Below are 14293 nucleotides of genomic sequence, written 5' to 3' on the forward strand. Positions count from 1 at the left end.
TAAAAACGAGTTATTTAAAAGGAGTAAAGTATGTTTTATTTTTATTTTGATACACCTTATATTGACATTTTAAATTCCCCTCCAACCCCTGTCAGTGGCAGAAAGAGGCAGATGAGATGGTCATGAAGATGTCTTGTGGATGTGGATGTTTGTGGCCACAGTGCAACACAATGGCTGAGGCAGGCAGGCACCATCCAAGCAACTTTGCTCAATACAACCCAATACAATCAAAACAAACAAAAACAAATAAAAGAACAGGAGATAATGCATGATAATGCAGCAATGATGGTGTACTGTGATCATGCTAGACAAGGCTAATGGCTTCAAGGTGGAAACGGAGGGGAGGTGAAATGCTAGCGTGTCCACTGGCCATGCAGATGGAATAACAGAATAGTAATAGTTATATCCATGAATCAGCTCTCTCACTGTCATCTGTGTGTTCCTGTGACATCAACTCCTTCCCCAAACCAAGGCCAAGACCAGGGGCCCCTGGTGACTTACCATTTATGGGCACTTTTATAGGAGATACATAAAGAGGTTAGGTACGAGAAGAGATAGAGAAAGGAGGAGAGAGGAGAGCGAGAGAGAGAGAGGAGTGGAGAAAAAAGGAGGAGAGAGAAAGGAGAAAAGAGAGGAGGAGAGAGGAGGAGAGAGGAAAGGAGAGGAGGAGAGAAGAGGAAAGAGAGAGAGAGGAGGAGAGAGGAGGAGAGAGAGAAGAGAAGAGAGGAGGAGAGAGAGGAGAAGAGCGGAGGAGAGAGGAGGAGAGAGACAGAGGAGAAGAGAGGAGAGGAGAGGAGAGGAGAGGAGAGGAGAGGAGAGGAGAGGAGAGGAGAGGAGAGGAGAGGAGAGGAGAGGAGAGGAGAGGAGAGGAGAGAGGAGAAGAGTGGAGGAGAGAGAAAGGAGAAGAGAGGAGGAGAGAGAGAGGAGAGAGGAGGGGAAAGGAGGAGAGAGGAGGAAAGAGAGAGAGAGGAGGAGAGAGAAGGAGAGAGAGAGGAGAAGAGAGGAGGAGAGAGAGGAGAGAGGAAAGGAGAGGAGGAGAGAAGAGGAAAGAGAGAGAGAGGAGGAGAGAGGAGGAGAGAGAGAGGAGAAGAGAGGAGGAGAGAGAGAGGAGAGAGAGAGAGGAGAGGAGGCGAGAGAGAGGAGAAGAGAGGAGGAGAGAGAGAGAGGAGAGAGAGAGAGGGGAGAAGAGAGGAGGGGAGAGAGAGGAGAAGAGAGGAGGAGAGGAGGAGAGAGAGAGGAGAGAGAGAGGAGTAGAGAGGAAGAGAGAGAGGAGGAGGAGAGAGGAGGAGAGAGAGAGAAGAGAGGAGGAGAGAGAGAGAAGAAGAGAGGAGGAGAGAGAGGAGAAGAGAGGAGGAGAAAGAGAGGGAGGAGAGAGAGGAGGAGGAGAAAGAGAGGAGAGAGGAGAAGAGCGGAGGAGAGAGGAGGAGAGAGGAGGAGAGAGAGAAGATGAGAGAGGAGGAGAAGAGAGGAGGAGAGTAGAGTAGAGTAGAGTAGAGTAGAGTAGAGGAGAGGAGAGGAGAGGAAAGGAGAGGAGAGGAGAGGAGAGGAGAGGAGAGAGAGGAGAAGAGAGGAGGAGAGAGAAAAGAGAGGAAAGGAGAAGAGGAGAGAAGAGGAAAGAGAGAGAGGAGGAGAGAGGAGGAGAGAGAGGGGAGGAGAGAGGAGGAGAGAGAGAGGAGAGAGAGAGGAAAAGAGAGGAGGCGAGAGAGAGAGGAGAAGAGAGGAGGAGAGAGGAGAAGAGACGAGGAGAGAGAGAGGAGAGAGAGAGGAGAAGAGAGGAGAAGAGAGGAGAAGAGAGGAGGAGAGGAGGAGAGAGAGAGAGGAGAAGAGAGAGAGGAGAAGAGAGGAGGAGAGAGGAGGAAAGAGAGAGAGAGAGGAGGGAGAGAGAGGAGGAGAGAGAGAGGAGAAGAGAGGAGGAGAGAGAGAGGAGAAGAGAGGAAGAGGAGAGAGGAGAAGAGACGAGGAGAGAGAGAGGAGAGAGAAAGAGAGGAGAAGAGAGGAGGAGAGAGGAGGAGAGAGAGGAGAAGAGAGGAGGAGAGAGAGAGGAGAAGAGAGGTGGAGAGAGAGAGGAGCGAGAGAGGAGAAGAGAGGAGGAGAGAGGAGGAAGAGAGAGAGAGGAGAGAGAGGAGAAGAGCGGAGGAGAAAGACAGGAGAAGAGAGGAGGACAGAGGAGAGCAAGAGAGAGGAGTGGAGAAGAGGAGAGAGGAGGAGAGAGAGAGGAGAAGAGAGGAGGAGAGAGGAGGAGACGAGAGGAGGAGAGAGGAGGAGAGAGAGAGAAGAGAGGAGGAGAGAGAGAGGAGAAGAGAGGAGGAGAGAGAGAGGAGAGAGGAGAAGAGAGGAGGAGAAAGAGGAGGAGGAGAGAGAGGAGGAGGAGAAAGAGAGGAGAGAGAGGAAGAGCGGAGGTTAGAGGAGGAGACGAGAGGAGGAGACGAGAGGAGGAGAGAGGAGGAGAGAGAGAGAAGAGAGGAGGAGAGAGAGAGGAGAAGAGAGGAGGAGAGAGAGGAGAGAGGAGGAGAGAGAGAGGAGAAGAGCGGAGGAGAGAGGAGGAGACGAGAGGACGAGAGAGGAGGAGAGAGAGAGAAGAGAGGAGGCGAGAGAGAGGAGAAGAGAGGAGGAGAGAGAGAGGAGAGAGGAGAAGAGAGGAGGAGAAAGAGGAGGAGGAGAGAGAGGAGGAGGAGAAAGAGAGGAGAGAGAAGAAGAGCAGAGGAGAGAGGAGGAGACGAGAGGAGGAGAGAGGAGGAGAAGAGAGGAGGTGAGAGAGAGGAGAGAGGAGAAGAGAGGAGGAGAAAGAGGAGGAGGAGAGAGGGGAGGAGGAGAAAGAGAGGAGAGAGAAGAAGAGTGGAGGAGAGAGGAGGAGAGAGAGAGGATGAGAGAGGAGGAGAAGATAGGAGGAGAGAGGAGAGTAGAGTAGAGTAGAGTAGAGTAGAGGAGAGGAGAGGAGAGGAGAGGAGAGGAGAGGAGAGGGAGAGGAGAGGAGAGGAGAGAGGGAGAGGGAGAGGGGGGGAGAGGAGAGGAGAGGAGAGGGGAGGAGAGGGGAGGAGGAGAGAGAGAGGAGAAGAGAGGAGGAGAGAGGAGGAAAGAGAGAGAGAGGAGGAGAGAGGAGGAGAGAGAGAGGAGAAGAGAGGAGTAGAGAGAGAGGAGAGCGAGAGAGGAGAAGAGAGGAGGAGAGAGAGAGGAGAAGAGAGGAGGAGGAGAGAGAGGAGGAGAGAGAGGAGAGGAGAGGAGAGGAAAGGAGATGAGAGGAGAGGAGATGAGAGGAGAGGAGAGGAGAGGAGAGGAGAGGAGAGGAGAGGAGAGGAGAGGAGAGGAGAGGAGAGGGAGGGGAGGAGGGGGGAGAGGAGAGGAGAGGGGAGGGGGAGAGGGAGAGGGGGGAGAGGAGAGGAGAGGGGAGGAGTAGAGAGAGAGGAGAGAGAGAGGAGGAGAGAGGAGGAGAGAGGAGGAAAGAGAGAGAGGAGTAGAGAGGAGGAGAGAGAGAGGAGAAGAGAGGAGGAGAGAGAGAGGAGGAGAGAGAGGAGAAGAGAGGAGGAGGAGAGAGAGGAGAAGAGACGAGGAGAGAGAGAGGAGAGAGAAAGAGAGGAGGAGAGAGGAGGAGAGAGAGGAGAAGAGAGTAGGAGAGAGAGAGGAGAAGAGAGGAGGAGAGAGGAGGAGAGAGAGGAGGCGGAGAGAGAGGAGAGAGAGGAGAATAGCGGAGGAGAGAGAGGAGAAGAGAGGAGGAGAGAGGAGGAGAGGAGAGGAGAAGAGAGGAGGAGAGAGAGAGAGGAGAAGCGAGGAGGAGAGAGGAGGAGAGAGAGAGCAGGAGAGAGGAGGAGACGAGAGGAGGAGAGAGGAGGAGAGAGAGAGGAGAAGAGAGGAGGAGAGAGAGAGGAGAAGAGAGGAGGAGAGAGAGAGGAGAGAGGAGAAGAGAGGAGAGAGGAGGAGGGAGAGAGAAGAGAGAAGGAGAGAGGATGAGAGAGAGAGGAGAAGAGAGAGGAGACGAGAGGAGGAGAGAGAGAGGAGGAGAGAGGGGAGAGAGAGAGGAGAGAGAGGAGGAGAGAGAGGAGGAGAGAGAGGAGAAGAGCGGAGGAGAGAGGAGAGAGAGAGGAGGAGAGAGAGGAGAGAGAGGGGGAGAGAGAGGAGAGAGAGGAGGAGAGAGAGAGGAGGAGAGAGAGAGAAGAAGAGAGGAGGAGAGAGAGGAGAGAGAGAGGAGGAAAGAGAGAGGAGAGAGAGAGGAGGAGAGAGGAGGGGAGAGAAGGTAAGCAATAATACATCATAAGCACCATAGTGTATACTGTTAGTTTTTAGAGCTACTGTTTGTTAGAGCACATCATGCCTTTTAAATCAGTAAGGCCTGGGATATGTATATTTGATGAGGACAGTGCAAGACAGTCTTAAAACAAAAAAACAAAAAACAGAATGGTTTCAAGGTGGTCAGATTGGTTTTCAAGGTGTCAGAATGGTTTCATGGGGGCAGAATGGTTTTCACAGAGACAGAATGGCTTTCAAGGCGTCAGAATGGATTTCAAGGGGACAGAATGGAAAATTCAGAAAAAGAGCGTTTGTGGCCTCAGTATTGAAATGGAATTAGTTGTGGTTATGACTTCTGCATATTTAAATTATTTTAAAAAATGTAAGCACATTTGTGTACTATGGACATTTTGGGTGACATGATTCAAAATAAAGTTATGGTATATAATAACTATCATGATGCAAAATAAAGCCTGCAATGAGATGAACAAGATGTACTAACATTAAATGATCATCAACTCCCAATATGTTAACTCAAACTGTCACAGCTAAAAACAGATAACCTTTTCCAGCCAGCCTGCCTGGCTCGCAACCAGCTAGCGCTAATGGCTACATGCTTCATTACTTCCGAAGCTAACGTTAACTGTCAACATGGTTACGATGACAGGCATTATGTTGATTCCATGTTATGTTGATTAGGTGGTAAAATTAGACTTAATGGTGGTGTTGTTGTAGAATCAGAAATGTAGTGTTTTTTATGTTTTTCTTGAGATCTGTGGCAAACATCTCACACTAAAACGATCACTGTTGTGCTGTGTGTGTGTGTTTCCTTCTGGCCTCAAGTCGTTCATTACCACTAGTGCCCCACTATAATAACTATAACTATTATTATGATATCATATTATCATGTTTCCCCCAAAAGCTATAGTATCACATACAAATAGTTCAGTTCTGTCTGGTTCAGTTCAGTGCAGGCTTATACACTACCAATCAAAAGTTTGGACACACCTACTCATTCAAGGGTTTTTCATTATTTTTCAAATGTTTTACATTGTAGAATAATAGTGAAGACATCAAAACTATGAAAATAAGACATATGGAATCACGTAGTAACCAAAAAAGTGTTAAACAAATCAAAATATATATTTTATATTTGAGATTCTTCAAATAGCCACCCTTTGCCTTGATGACAGCTTTGCACACTCTTGGCATTCTCTCAACCAGCATCATGAGGTAGTCACCTGGAATGCGTTTCAATTAACAGGTGTGCCACCTTAAAAGTTAATTTGTAGAATTTCTTTCCTTCTTAATGCGTTTGAGCCAATCAGTTGTGTTGTGACAAGGTAGGGGTGGTATACAGAAGATAGCCCTATTTGGTAAAAGACCAAGTCCATATTATGACAAGAACAGCTCAAATAAGCAAAGAGAAACGACAGTCCATCATTACTTTAAGACATGAAGGTCAGTCAATACAGAACATTTCAAGAACTTTGAAAGTTTCTTCAAGTGCATTCGCAAAAACCATCAAGCGCTATGATGAAACTGGCTCTCATGAGGACCGACACAGGAATGGAAGACCCAGAGTTACCTCTGCTGCAGAGGATAAGTTCATTAGAATTACCAGCCTCAGACAATGCAGGCCAAATAAATGCTTCACAGAGTTCAAGTAACAGACACATCTTAACATTAACTGTTCAGAGGAGACTGTGTGAATCAAGCCTTCATGATCGAATTGCTGCAAATAAACCACTACTAAAGGACACCAATAATTGACCCAATTGAAGATTTTTGGTTCAAACCGTTGTGTCTTTGTGAGACGCGGTGTGGGTGAACAGATGATCTCCGCCTGTTTATTTCCCACCGTAAAGCATGGAGGAGGAGGTGTTATGGTGTGGGGGTGCTTTGCTGGTGAAACTGTCTGTGATTTATTTTGAATTCAAGGCACACTTAACCAGCATGGCTGCCACAGCATTCTGCAGCGATACGCCATCCCATCTGGTTTGGGCTTAGTGGGACTATCATTTGTTTTTCAACAGGACAATGACCCAACACACCTCCAGGTTGTGTAAGGGCTATTTTACCAAGAAGGACAATGATGGAGTGCTGCATCAGATGACCTGGCCTCCACAATCCCCTGACCTTAACCCAATTGAGATTGTTTGGGATGAGTCGGACAGCAGAGTGAAGGAAAAGCAGCCAACAAGTGCTCAGCATATGTGGGAACTCCTTCAAGACTGTTGGACAATCATTCCAGGTGAAGCTGGTTGAGAGAATGCCAAGAGTGTTCAAAGCTGTCATCAAGGCAAAGGGTGGCTATTTGAAGAATCTCAAATATAAAATATATTTTGATTTGTTGAACACTTTTTTGGTTACTACATGATTCCATATGTGTTATTTCATAGTTTTGATATCTTCACTATTATTCTACAATGTAAAAAATAAGTGGTTGGTCTGTCTAAGTGTAGCAGAGTGACTGTACAGCTAACGGTAGTAACAGTGGGCACAGTGATAGGGGCTGGCTGCCACACCTGTCCCCAACTACACCTCCCCCTCCTCCCCAACTAAACCCCCCTCCACCCAACCACACCCCCTCCCCCCAACCACACCCCCCCTCCTCCCCAACTACACCTCCCCTCCTCCCCCAACTACACCTCCCTCCTCCCCAACTACACCTCCCCCTCCTCCCCAACTACACCTCCCCCCTCCCCCAACTACACCTCCCTCCTCCCCAACTACACCTCCCCCCCTCCTCCCCAACTACACCCCTCCTCCCCAACAACACTCTCCCCTCCTCCCCAACTAACCTCCCCTCCCCCCCAACTACACCTCCCCTCCTCCCCAACAACACTCTCCCCTCCTCCCCAACTACACCTCCCCTCCTCCCCAACAACACTCTCCCCCTCCCCCAACTACACCTCCCCCTCCTCCCCAACCACACCTCCCCCTCCTCCCCAACAACACTCCCCCCTCCTCCCCAACTACACCTCCCCCTCCTCCCCCAACTACACCTCCCCCTCCTCCCCAACAACACCCCTCCTCCCCACCTACACTACTCCTCAAACACAACCCCCTCCTCCCCAACTACACCTCCCCTCCTCCCCAACTACACCTCCCCTCCTCCCCCAACCACACCTCCCCTCCTCCCCAACAACACCTCCCCCTCCTCCCCACCTACACTACTCCCCAAATACACCCCCCTCCTCCCCAACTACACCTCCCCTCCCCAACTACACCCTCCCCCTCCTCCCCAACTACACCTCCCCCTCCCCCCCAACAACACCTCCCCCCTCCCCCACCTACACTACTCCTCAAATACACCCCCCTCCTCCCTCAACTACACCTCCCCCTCCTCCCCAACACACCTCCTCCTCCTCCCAACAACACTCTCCCCTCCTCCCCCACCAACACCTACTCCTCAAATACACCCCCTCCTCCCCCAACTACACCTCCCTCCTCCTCAACAACACTCTCCCCTCCCCACCTACACTACTCCTCAAATACACCTCCCCCCTCCCCAACAACACTCTCCTCCTCCCCACCTACACTACTCCTCAAATACACCTCCCCCCCTCCCCCAACAACACCCCCCTCCTCCCCAACTACACCTCCCCCCTCCTCCCCCAACAACACTCTCCCCTCCTCCCCACCTACACTACTCCTCAAATACACCTCCCCTCCTCCCCAACAACACTCTCCCCTCCTCCCCCACCTACACTACTACTCAACTACACTTCCCCTCCTCCTGAACTACACTCCCCCTCCATCCCAACTACACTCCTCCCCCACCTACACTACCTAACTACACTCCCCCTCCTACCCAACTACACTCCCCTCCTCCCCAACTACACCCCCCTCCTCCTGAACTACACTCCCTCCTCCTGAACTACACCCCCCTCCTCCCCAACTACACTCTCCCTCCTCCCCACCTACACTTCCCCCTCCTCCCCGAACTACACTTCCCCTCCTCCCCAACTACACTCTCCCCTCCTCCCCAACTACACTCCCCCCCCTGAACTACACTCCCCCTCCTCCTGAACTACACTTCCCCTCCTCCCCAACTACACCTCCCCCTCCTCCTGAACTACACTCCCCCCTCCTCCTGAACTACACTTCCCCTCCTCCCCAACTACACCTCCCCCTCCTCCCCAACTACACCTCCCCATCTGCTCCTCAACTACACCTCCCCCTCCTCCCCAACTACACCTCCCCCTCCTCCCCAATTACACCTCCCCCTCCTCCCCAATTACACCTCCCCCCTTTTTTGGTTACTACGTGATTCCATAAGTGTTATTTCATAGTTTTGATGTCTTCACTATTATTCTACAATGTAAAAAATAGTAAAGATAAAGAAAAACCCTTGAATGAGTAGGTGTGTCCAAACTTTTGATTGGTAGTGTACTTCAGGCTGCTCTCTCTCTCTGTCTCTCTCTCTCTACAAAAGCTACTAATACTTAACAAGAAAGGGGGTGGCGGGGGTGGTGGAGAAGGGGGTGAAGTGGGGTGGTGGTGGAGGTTGTTGGCGAATGGGTTGGATGGGGTAGTGGCGGAGGAGGGGTTGGAAGGAGGTGGTGGAGGAGAGGGTGGAGAAGGGGTGGTGGAGAAGGGGTTGGAGGGGGTGGTGGAGAAGGGGGTGGAGGGGGTGGTGGAGAAGGGGGTGGAGGGGGGTGGTGGAGGGGTGGGAGGGTGGTGGGGGGTGGGAGGGGGGTGGTGGAGGGGTGGGAGGGGGTGGTGGAGGAGAACGGGGTGGAGGGGGGTGGTGGAGGGGTGGACGTTTCTCGGTCTCTCTCTTTTCTATTTTCGTTCGTGGTTGATCTCTCTCTCCCTGTTTATATAAGTGGTTGATCTCTCTTTCTCTCTCTCTGTTTATATAAGTGGTTGGTCTGTCTAAGTGTAGCAGAGTGACTGTACAGCTAACGGTAGTAACAGTGGGCACAGTGATAGGGGCTGGCTGCCACACCTGTCCCCAACTACACCTCCCCCTCCTCCCCAACTAAACTCCCCCCTCCTACCCAACCACACTCCCCCCTCCTCCCCAACTACACCTCCCCCTCCTCCCCAACTACACCTCCCCCTCCTCCCCAACTACACCTCCCCTCCTCCCCAACTACACCTCCCCTCCTCCCCAACTACACCTCCCCCTCCTCCCCAACTACACCTCCCCTCCTCCCCAACTACACCTCCCCCTCCTCCCCAACTACACCTCCCCCTCCTCCCCAACAACACTCTCCCCTCCTCCCCAACCACACCCCCCCCTCCTCCCCAACTACACCTCCCCTCCTCCCCAACAACACTCTCCCCTCCTCCCCAACTACACCTCCCCTCCTCCCCAACAACACTCTCCTCCTCCTCCCCAACTACACCTCCCCTCCTCCCCCAACTACACCTCCCCCTCCTCCCCAACAACCTTCCCCTCCTCCCCAACTACACCTCCCCTCCTCCCCAACTACACCTCCCCCCTCCTCCCCAACAACACCTCCTCCTCCCCACCTACACTACTCCTCAAATACACCCCCCTCCTCCCCAACTACACCTCCCCCTCCTCCCCAACTACACCTCCCCCTCCTCCCCAACTACACCTCCCCTCCTCCCCAACAACACCTCCCCTCCTCCCCACCTACACTACTCCTCAAATACACCCCCCTCCTCCCCAACTACACCTCCCCCTCCTCCCCAACTAACCTCCCCCTCCTCCCCAACTACACCTCCCCTCCTCCCCAACAACACCTCCCCTCCTCCCCACCTACACTACTCCTCAAATACACCCCCTCCTCCCCAACTACACCTCCCCCTCCTCCCCAACTACACCTCCCCCTCCTCCTCAACAACACTCTCCTCCTCCCCACCAACACTACTCCTCAAATACACCCCCTCCTCCCCAACTAACCTCCTCCTCCTCAACAACACTCTCCCCTCCTCCCCACCTACACTACTCCTCAAATACACCTCCCCCTCCTCCCCAACAACACTCTCCCCTCCTCCCCACCTACACTACTCCTCAAATACACCTCCCCTCCTCCCCAACAACACTCCCCCCTCCTCCCCAACTACACCTCCCCCTCCTCCCCAACAACACTCTCCCCTCCTCCCCACCTACACTACTCCTCAAATACACCTCCCCCTCCTCCCCAACAACACTCTCCCCTCCTCCCCACCTACACTACTACTCAACTACACTTCCCCCTCCTCCTGAACTACACTCCCCCCTCCATCCCAACTACACTCCTCCCCACCTACACTACTCCTTAACTACACTCCCCCCTCCTACCCAACTACACTCCCCCTCCTCCCCAACTACACTCCCCCCTCCTCCTGAACTACACTCCCCCCTCCTCCTGAACTACACTTCCCCTCCTCCCCAACTACACTCTCCCCTCCTCCCCACCTACACTTCCCCCTCCTCCTGAACTACACTTCCCCTCCTCCCCAACTACACTCTCCCCTCCTCCCCAACTACACTCCCCCCTCCTCCTGAACTACACTCCCCCCTCCTCCTGAACTACACTTCCCCTCCTCCCCAACTACACCTCCCCCTCCTCCTGAACTACACTCCCCCCTCCCCTGAACTACACTTCCCCCTCCCCCCAACTACACCTCCCCTCCTCCCCAACTACACCTCCCCATCTGCTCCTCAACACACCTCCCCCTCCTCCCCAACTACACCTCCCCCCCTCCTCCCCAATTACACCTCCCCCTCCTCCCCAATTACACCTCCCCCCTTTTTTGGTTACTACGTGATTCCATAAGTGTTATTTCATAGTTTTGATGTCTTCACTATTATTCTACAATGTAAAAAATAGTAAAGATAAAGAAAAACCCTTGAATGAGTAGGTGTGTCCAAACTTTTGATTGGTAGTGTACTTCAGGCTGCTCTCTCTCTCTGTCTCTCTCTCTCTACAAAAGCTACTAATACTTAACAAGAAAGGGGGTGGCGGGGGTGGTGGAGAAGGGGGTGAAGTGGGGGTGGTGGTGGGAGGTTGTTGGCGAATGGGTTGGATGGGGTAGTGGCGGAGGAGGGGTTGGAAGGAGGTGGTGGAGGAGAGGGTGGAGAAGGGGTGGTGGAGAAGGGGTTGGAGGGGGTGGTGGAGAAGGGGGTGGAGGGGGGTGGTGGGAGAAGGGGGTGGAGGGGGGGTGGTGGAAGGGGTGGGAGGGGGGTGGTGGAGGGGTGGGAGGGGGTGGTGGAGGGGGTGGGAGGGGGTGGTGGAGGAGAACTGGGTGGAGGGGTGGTGGAGGGGTGGACGTTCTCGGTCTCTCTCTTTTCTATTTTCGTTCGTGGTTGATCTCTCTCCCCTGTTTATATAAGTGGTTGATCTCTCTTTCTCTCTCTGTTTATATAAGTGGTTGGTCTGTCTAAGTGTAGCAGAGTGACTGTACAGCTAACGGTAGTAACAGTGGGCACAGTGATAGGGGCTGGCTGCCACACCTGTCCCCAACTACACCTCCCCCTCCTCCCCAACAACACTCTCCCCTCCTCCCCACCAACACTCTCCCCCTCCCCACCCACACTACTCCTCAAATACACCCCTCCTCCTGAACTACACTCCCCCTCCATCCCAACTACACTCCTCCCCAACTACACTCTCCCCTCCTCCCCACCTACACTACTCCTCAACTACACTCTCCCCTCCTCCCCACCTACACTACTCCTCAACTACACTCTCCCCTCCTCCCCACCTACACTACTCCTCAAATACACTCCCCCCTCCTACCCAACTACACTCCCCCTCCTCCTCAACTACACTCCCCCCTCCTACCAACACACTCCCCCCTACCCAACTACACTCCCCCTCCTCCCAACTACACTCCCCCCCCCTCCCCAACTACTCTCCCCTCCTCCCACCTACACTACTCCTCAACTACACCTCCTGAACACTCCCCCTCCTCCCCACCTACACCTCCCATCTGCTTCCCCTAACTACACCTCCCCCTCCTCCCCAAGTACACCTCCCCCTCCTCCCCAACTACACTCCCCCTCCTCAACTAACTCCCTCCTCCCCCAATTACACCCCCCCTTCCCAACTACACTCCCCTCCCCAATTACACCTCCCCCTTCCCAACTACACCCCCCTCCTCCCCAGCTACACCTCCTCCTCCCCAATTACACCTCCCCCTTCCCCAACTACACCTCCCCTCCTCCCCAATTACACCTCCCCCTTCCCAACTACACCTCCTCCTCCCCCAATTACACCTCCCCCTTCCCAACTACACCTCCCCTCCCCCCTCAGCTACACCTCCCCTCCTCCCTCAGCCTCCCCCCTCCTCCCCAACCATACTCCCCCCACATCCAGTCCACATGTCTGACCGTGCAATATGAGAGGTCAAACATGTTACGTAGGTGACATCATACGCACGGCACACGCAATGAGGATGGAATGGAGCCAGCCTCAGCCCAGGGCGGGGGTAACCACAGAGATAGACAGGGAGGAAGAGGACAAGGAGGAAGATGAGGAGGAGGAGGAGGAGGAGGTGGAGGAAGGGGGGAAGCAGCAGGCAGGTATGGAGGTGAGGAAGCCATCTTCAGTAACAGAGCTGACCAAAATGAAAATGGGACAGTCTTTTTGTTCCCTCCCAATACTTTACTGCATGAATATATAAATAGGGTTTCTTTGTCAAAACCTTAATGATAAGCAAGTTAAATGGTGAATCCTATAATAAACTCACAGCAGAAATGGATATAGTGGTAAAAGAAGATTTGTCTCACCTAAGATAGCAGTTGGCACAAAGGGGTCTGTTCATAAACCCAAAACAAGTGCAGAAGTTGGAGGAAGAAGAGGAGGAGGAAGAGGAGAGAAAATAGCAGTAAATAAAAGCATACAAGAAAAGAAGAGAGCTAAATACCAGAGCACAGTGAATGTGATTGTGGATAGAGGATAGGAGGAGGAGGAAGAGGAGGAGGAGGAAGAGGAGGAGGAGGAAGAGGAGGAGGAGGAGGAAGAGGAGGAGGAAGAGGAGGAGGAAGGGGATGAGGAGGAGGAAGGGGAGGAGGAGAAGGAGGAAGAGGAAGAGGAGGAGGAAGAGGAGGAGGAGGAAGAGGAGGAGGCGGAAGAGGGGGAGGAGGAGGAAGAGGAGGAGGAAGAGGAGGAGGAAGGGGATGAGGAGGAGGAAGGGGAGGAGGAAGAGGAGGAGGAAGGGGATGAGGAGGAGGAAGGGGAGGAGGAGAAGGAGGAAGAGGAAGAGGAGGAGGAAGAGGAGGAGGAAGAGGAAGAGGAGGAGGAAGATGAGGATGAGGAGGAGGAGGAAGGGGAGGAGGAAGGGGAGGAGGAGGATGAGGAAGAGGAAGAGGATGAGGAAGAGGAGGAGGATGAGGAGGAAGATGAGGAGGAGGAGGAGGAGAAGGAAGAGGATGATGAGGAGGAGGAGGAAGAGGAGGAGGAAGAGGAGGAAGAGGAGGAGGAGAAAGAGGAGGAGGAGGAGGAAGAGGAGGACAAAACAACAATCCAGTCTTATAGCAGGAGACAGAAGGAGAGATAGCACACCTAACACACGGTGAACGGTAAGGAATGCTCAGATTATAATATATTCATATAAAGATGATGTTTGTTATCATTATTGCATTGACTTTAGATTAATTTAAATCAATCAAAAAAACATTATTGATGCAACAAACACATGAGAGATCATCTAATTGTCAAACAAATGTGACTACAGCAAAACATAGTTAGCTATCATTTCCCAACTCTCTGCTATCTACTGTGGTCATACTATGGCAGAATGGTGAGGACCAGAGGTGGAGTAAAGGTGTGTTTACCTGGGTAGTAGGACTTGGGAAGCGTTGTACTGAGAGTATTGGACTTATTGAGGGTGAAGGAAGAGGGGGACGACACAGCTAGAGACAGAAAATAAACCATCAACATACAATCTGAACAGAATCACAGGACCACAACATGACTAATGTGAATCATAGGACCACAACATGACTAATGTGAATCATAGGACCAGAACATGAGTAATGTGAATCATAGGACCAGAATATGAGTAATGTGAATCATAGGACCAGAACATGAGTAATGTGAATCACAGGACCACAACATGACTAATGTGAATCACAGGACCACAACATGACTAATGTGAATCA

At 52.5% G+C, this 14293-nt stretch overlaps 1 protein-coding gene across 1 annotated transcript in view; it reads right to left on the minus strand.

Annotated features, from left to right (window-relative positions):
• Positions 1–14293, minus strand: part of LOC121580570 (receptor-type tyrosine-protein phosphatase mu-like) — a gene marked incomplete at its 3' end in the record, with an annotated part of 542380 nt that overhangs the window by 108272 nt on the left and 419815 nt on the right. The window contains exons 19-21 of the mRNA XM_045213497.1: positions 13967–14044; positions 12920–12946; positions 502–513 (exon numbers count right to left, since the gene is read on the minus strand). Of these exons, the coding sequence (XP_045069432.1) occupies positions 502–513; positions 12920–12946; positions 13967–14044 (117 nt within the window). The remainder of the gene's footprint in view (positions 1–501; positions 514–12919; positions 12947–13966; positions 14045–14293) is intronic.

The sequence above is a fragment of the Coregonus clupeaformis genome, unplaced genomic scaffold, assembly GCF_020615455.1.
Source record: "Coregonus clupeaformis isolate EN_2021a unplaced genomic scaffold, ASM2061545v1 scaf0116, whole genome shotgun sequence".
Classification (NCBI taxonomy): Eukaryota; Metazoa; Chordata; class Actinopteri; order Salmoniformes; family Salmonidae; genus Coregonus; species Coregonus clupeaformis.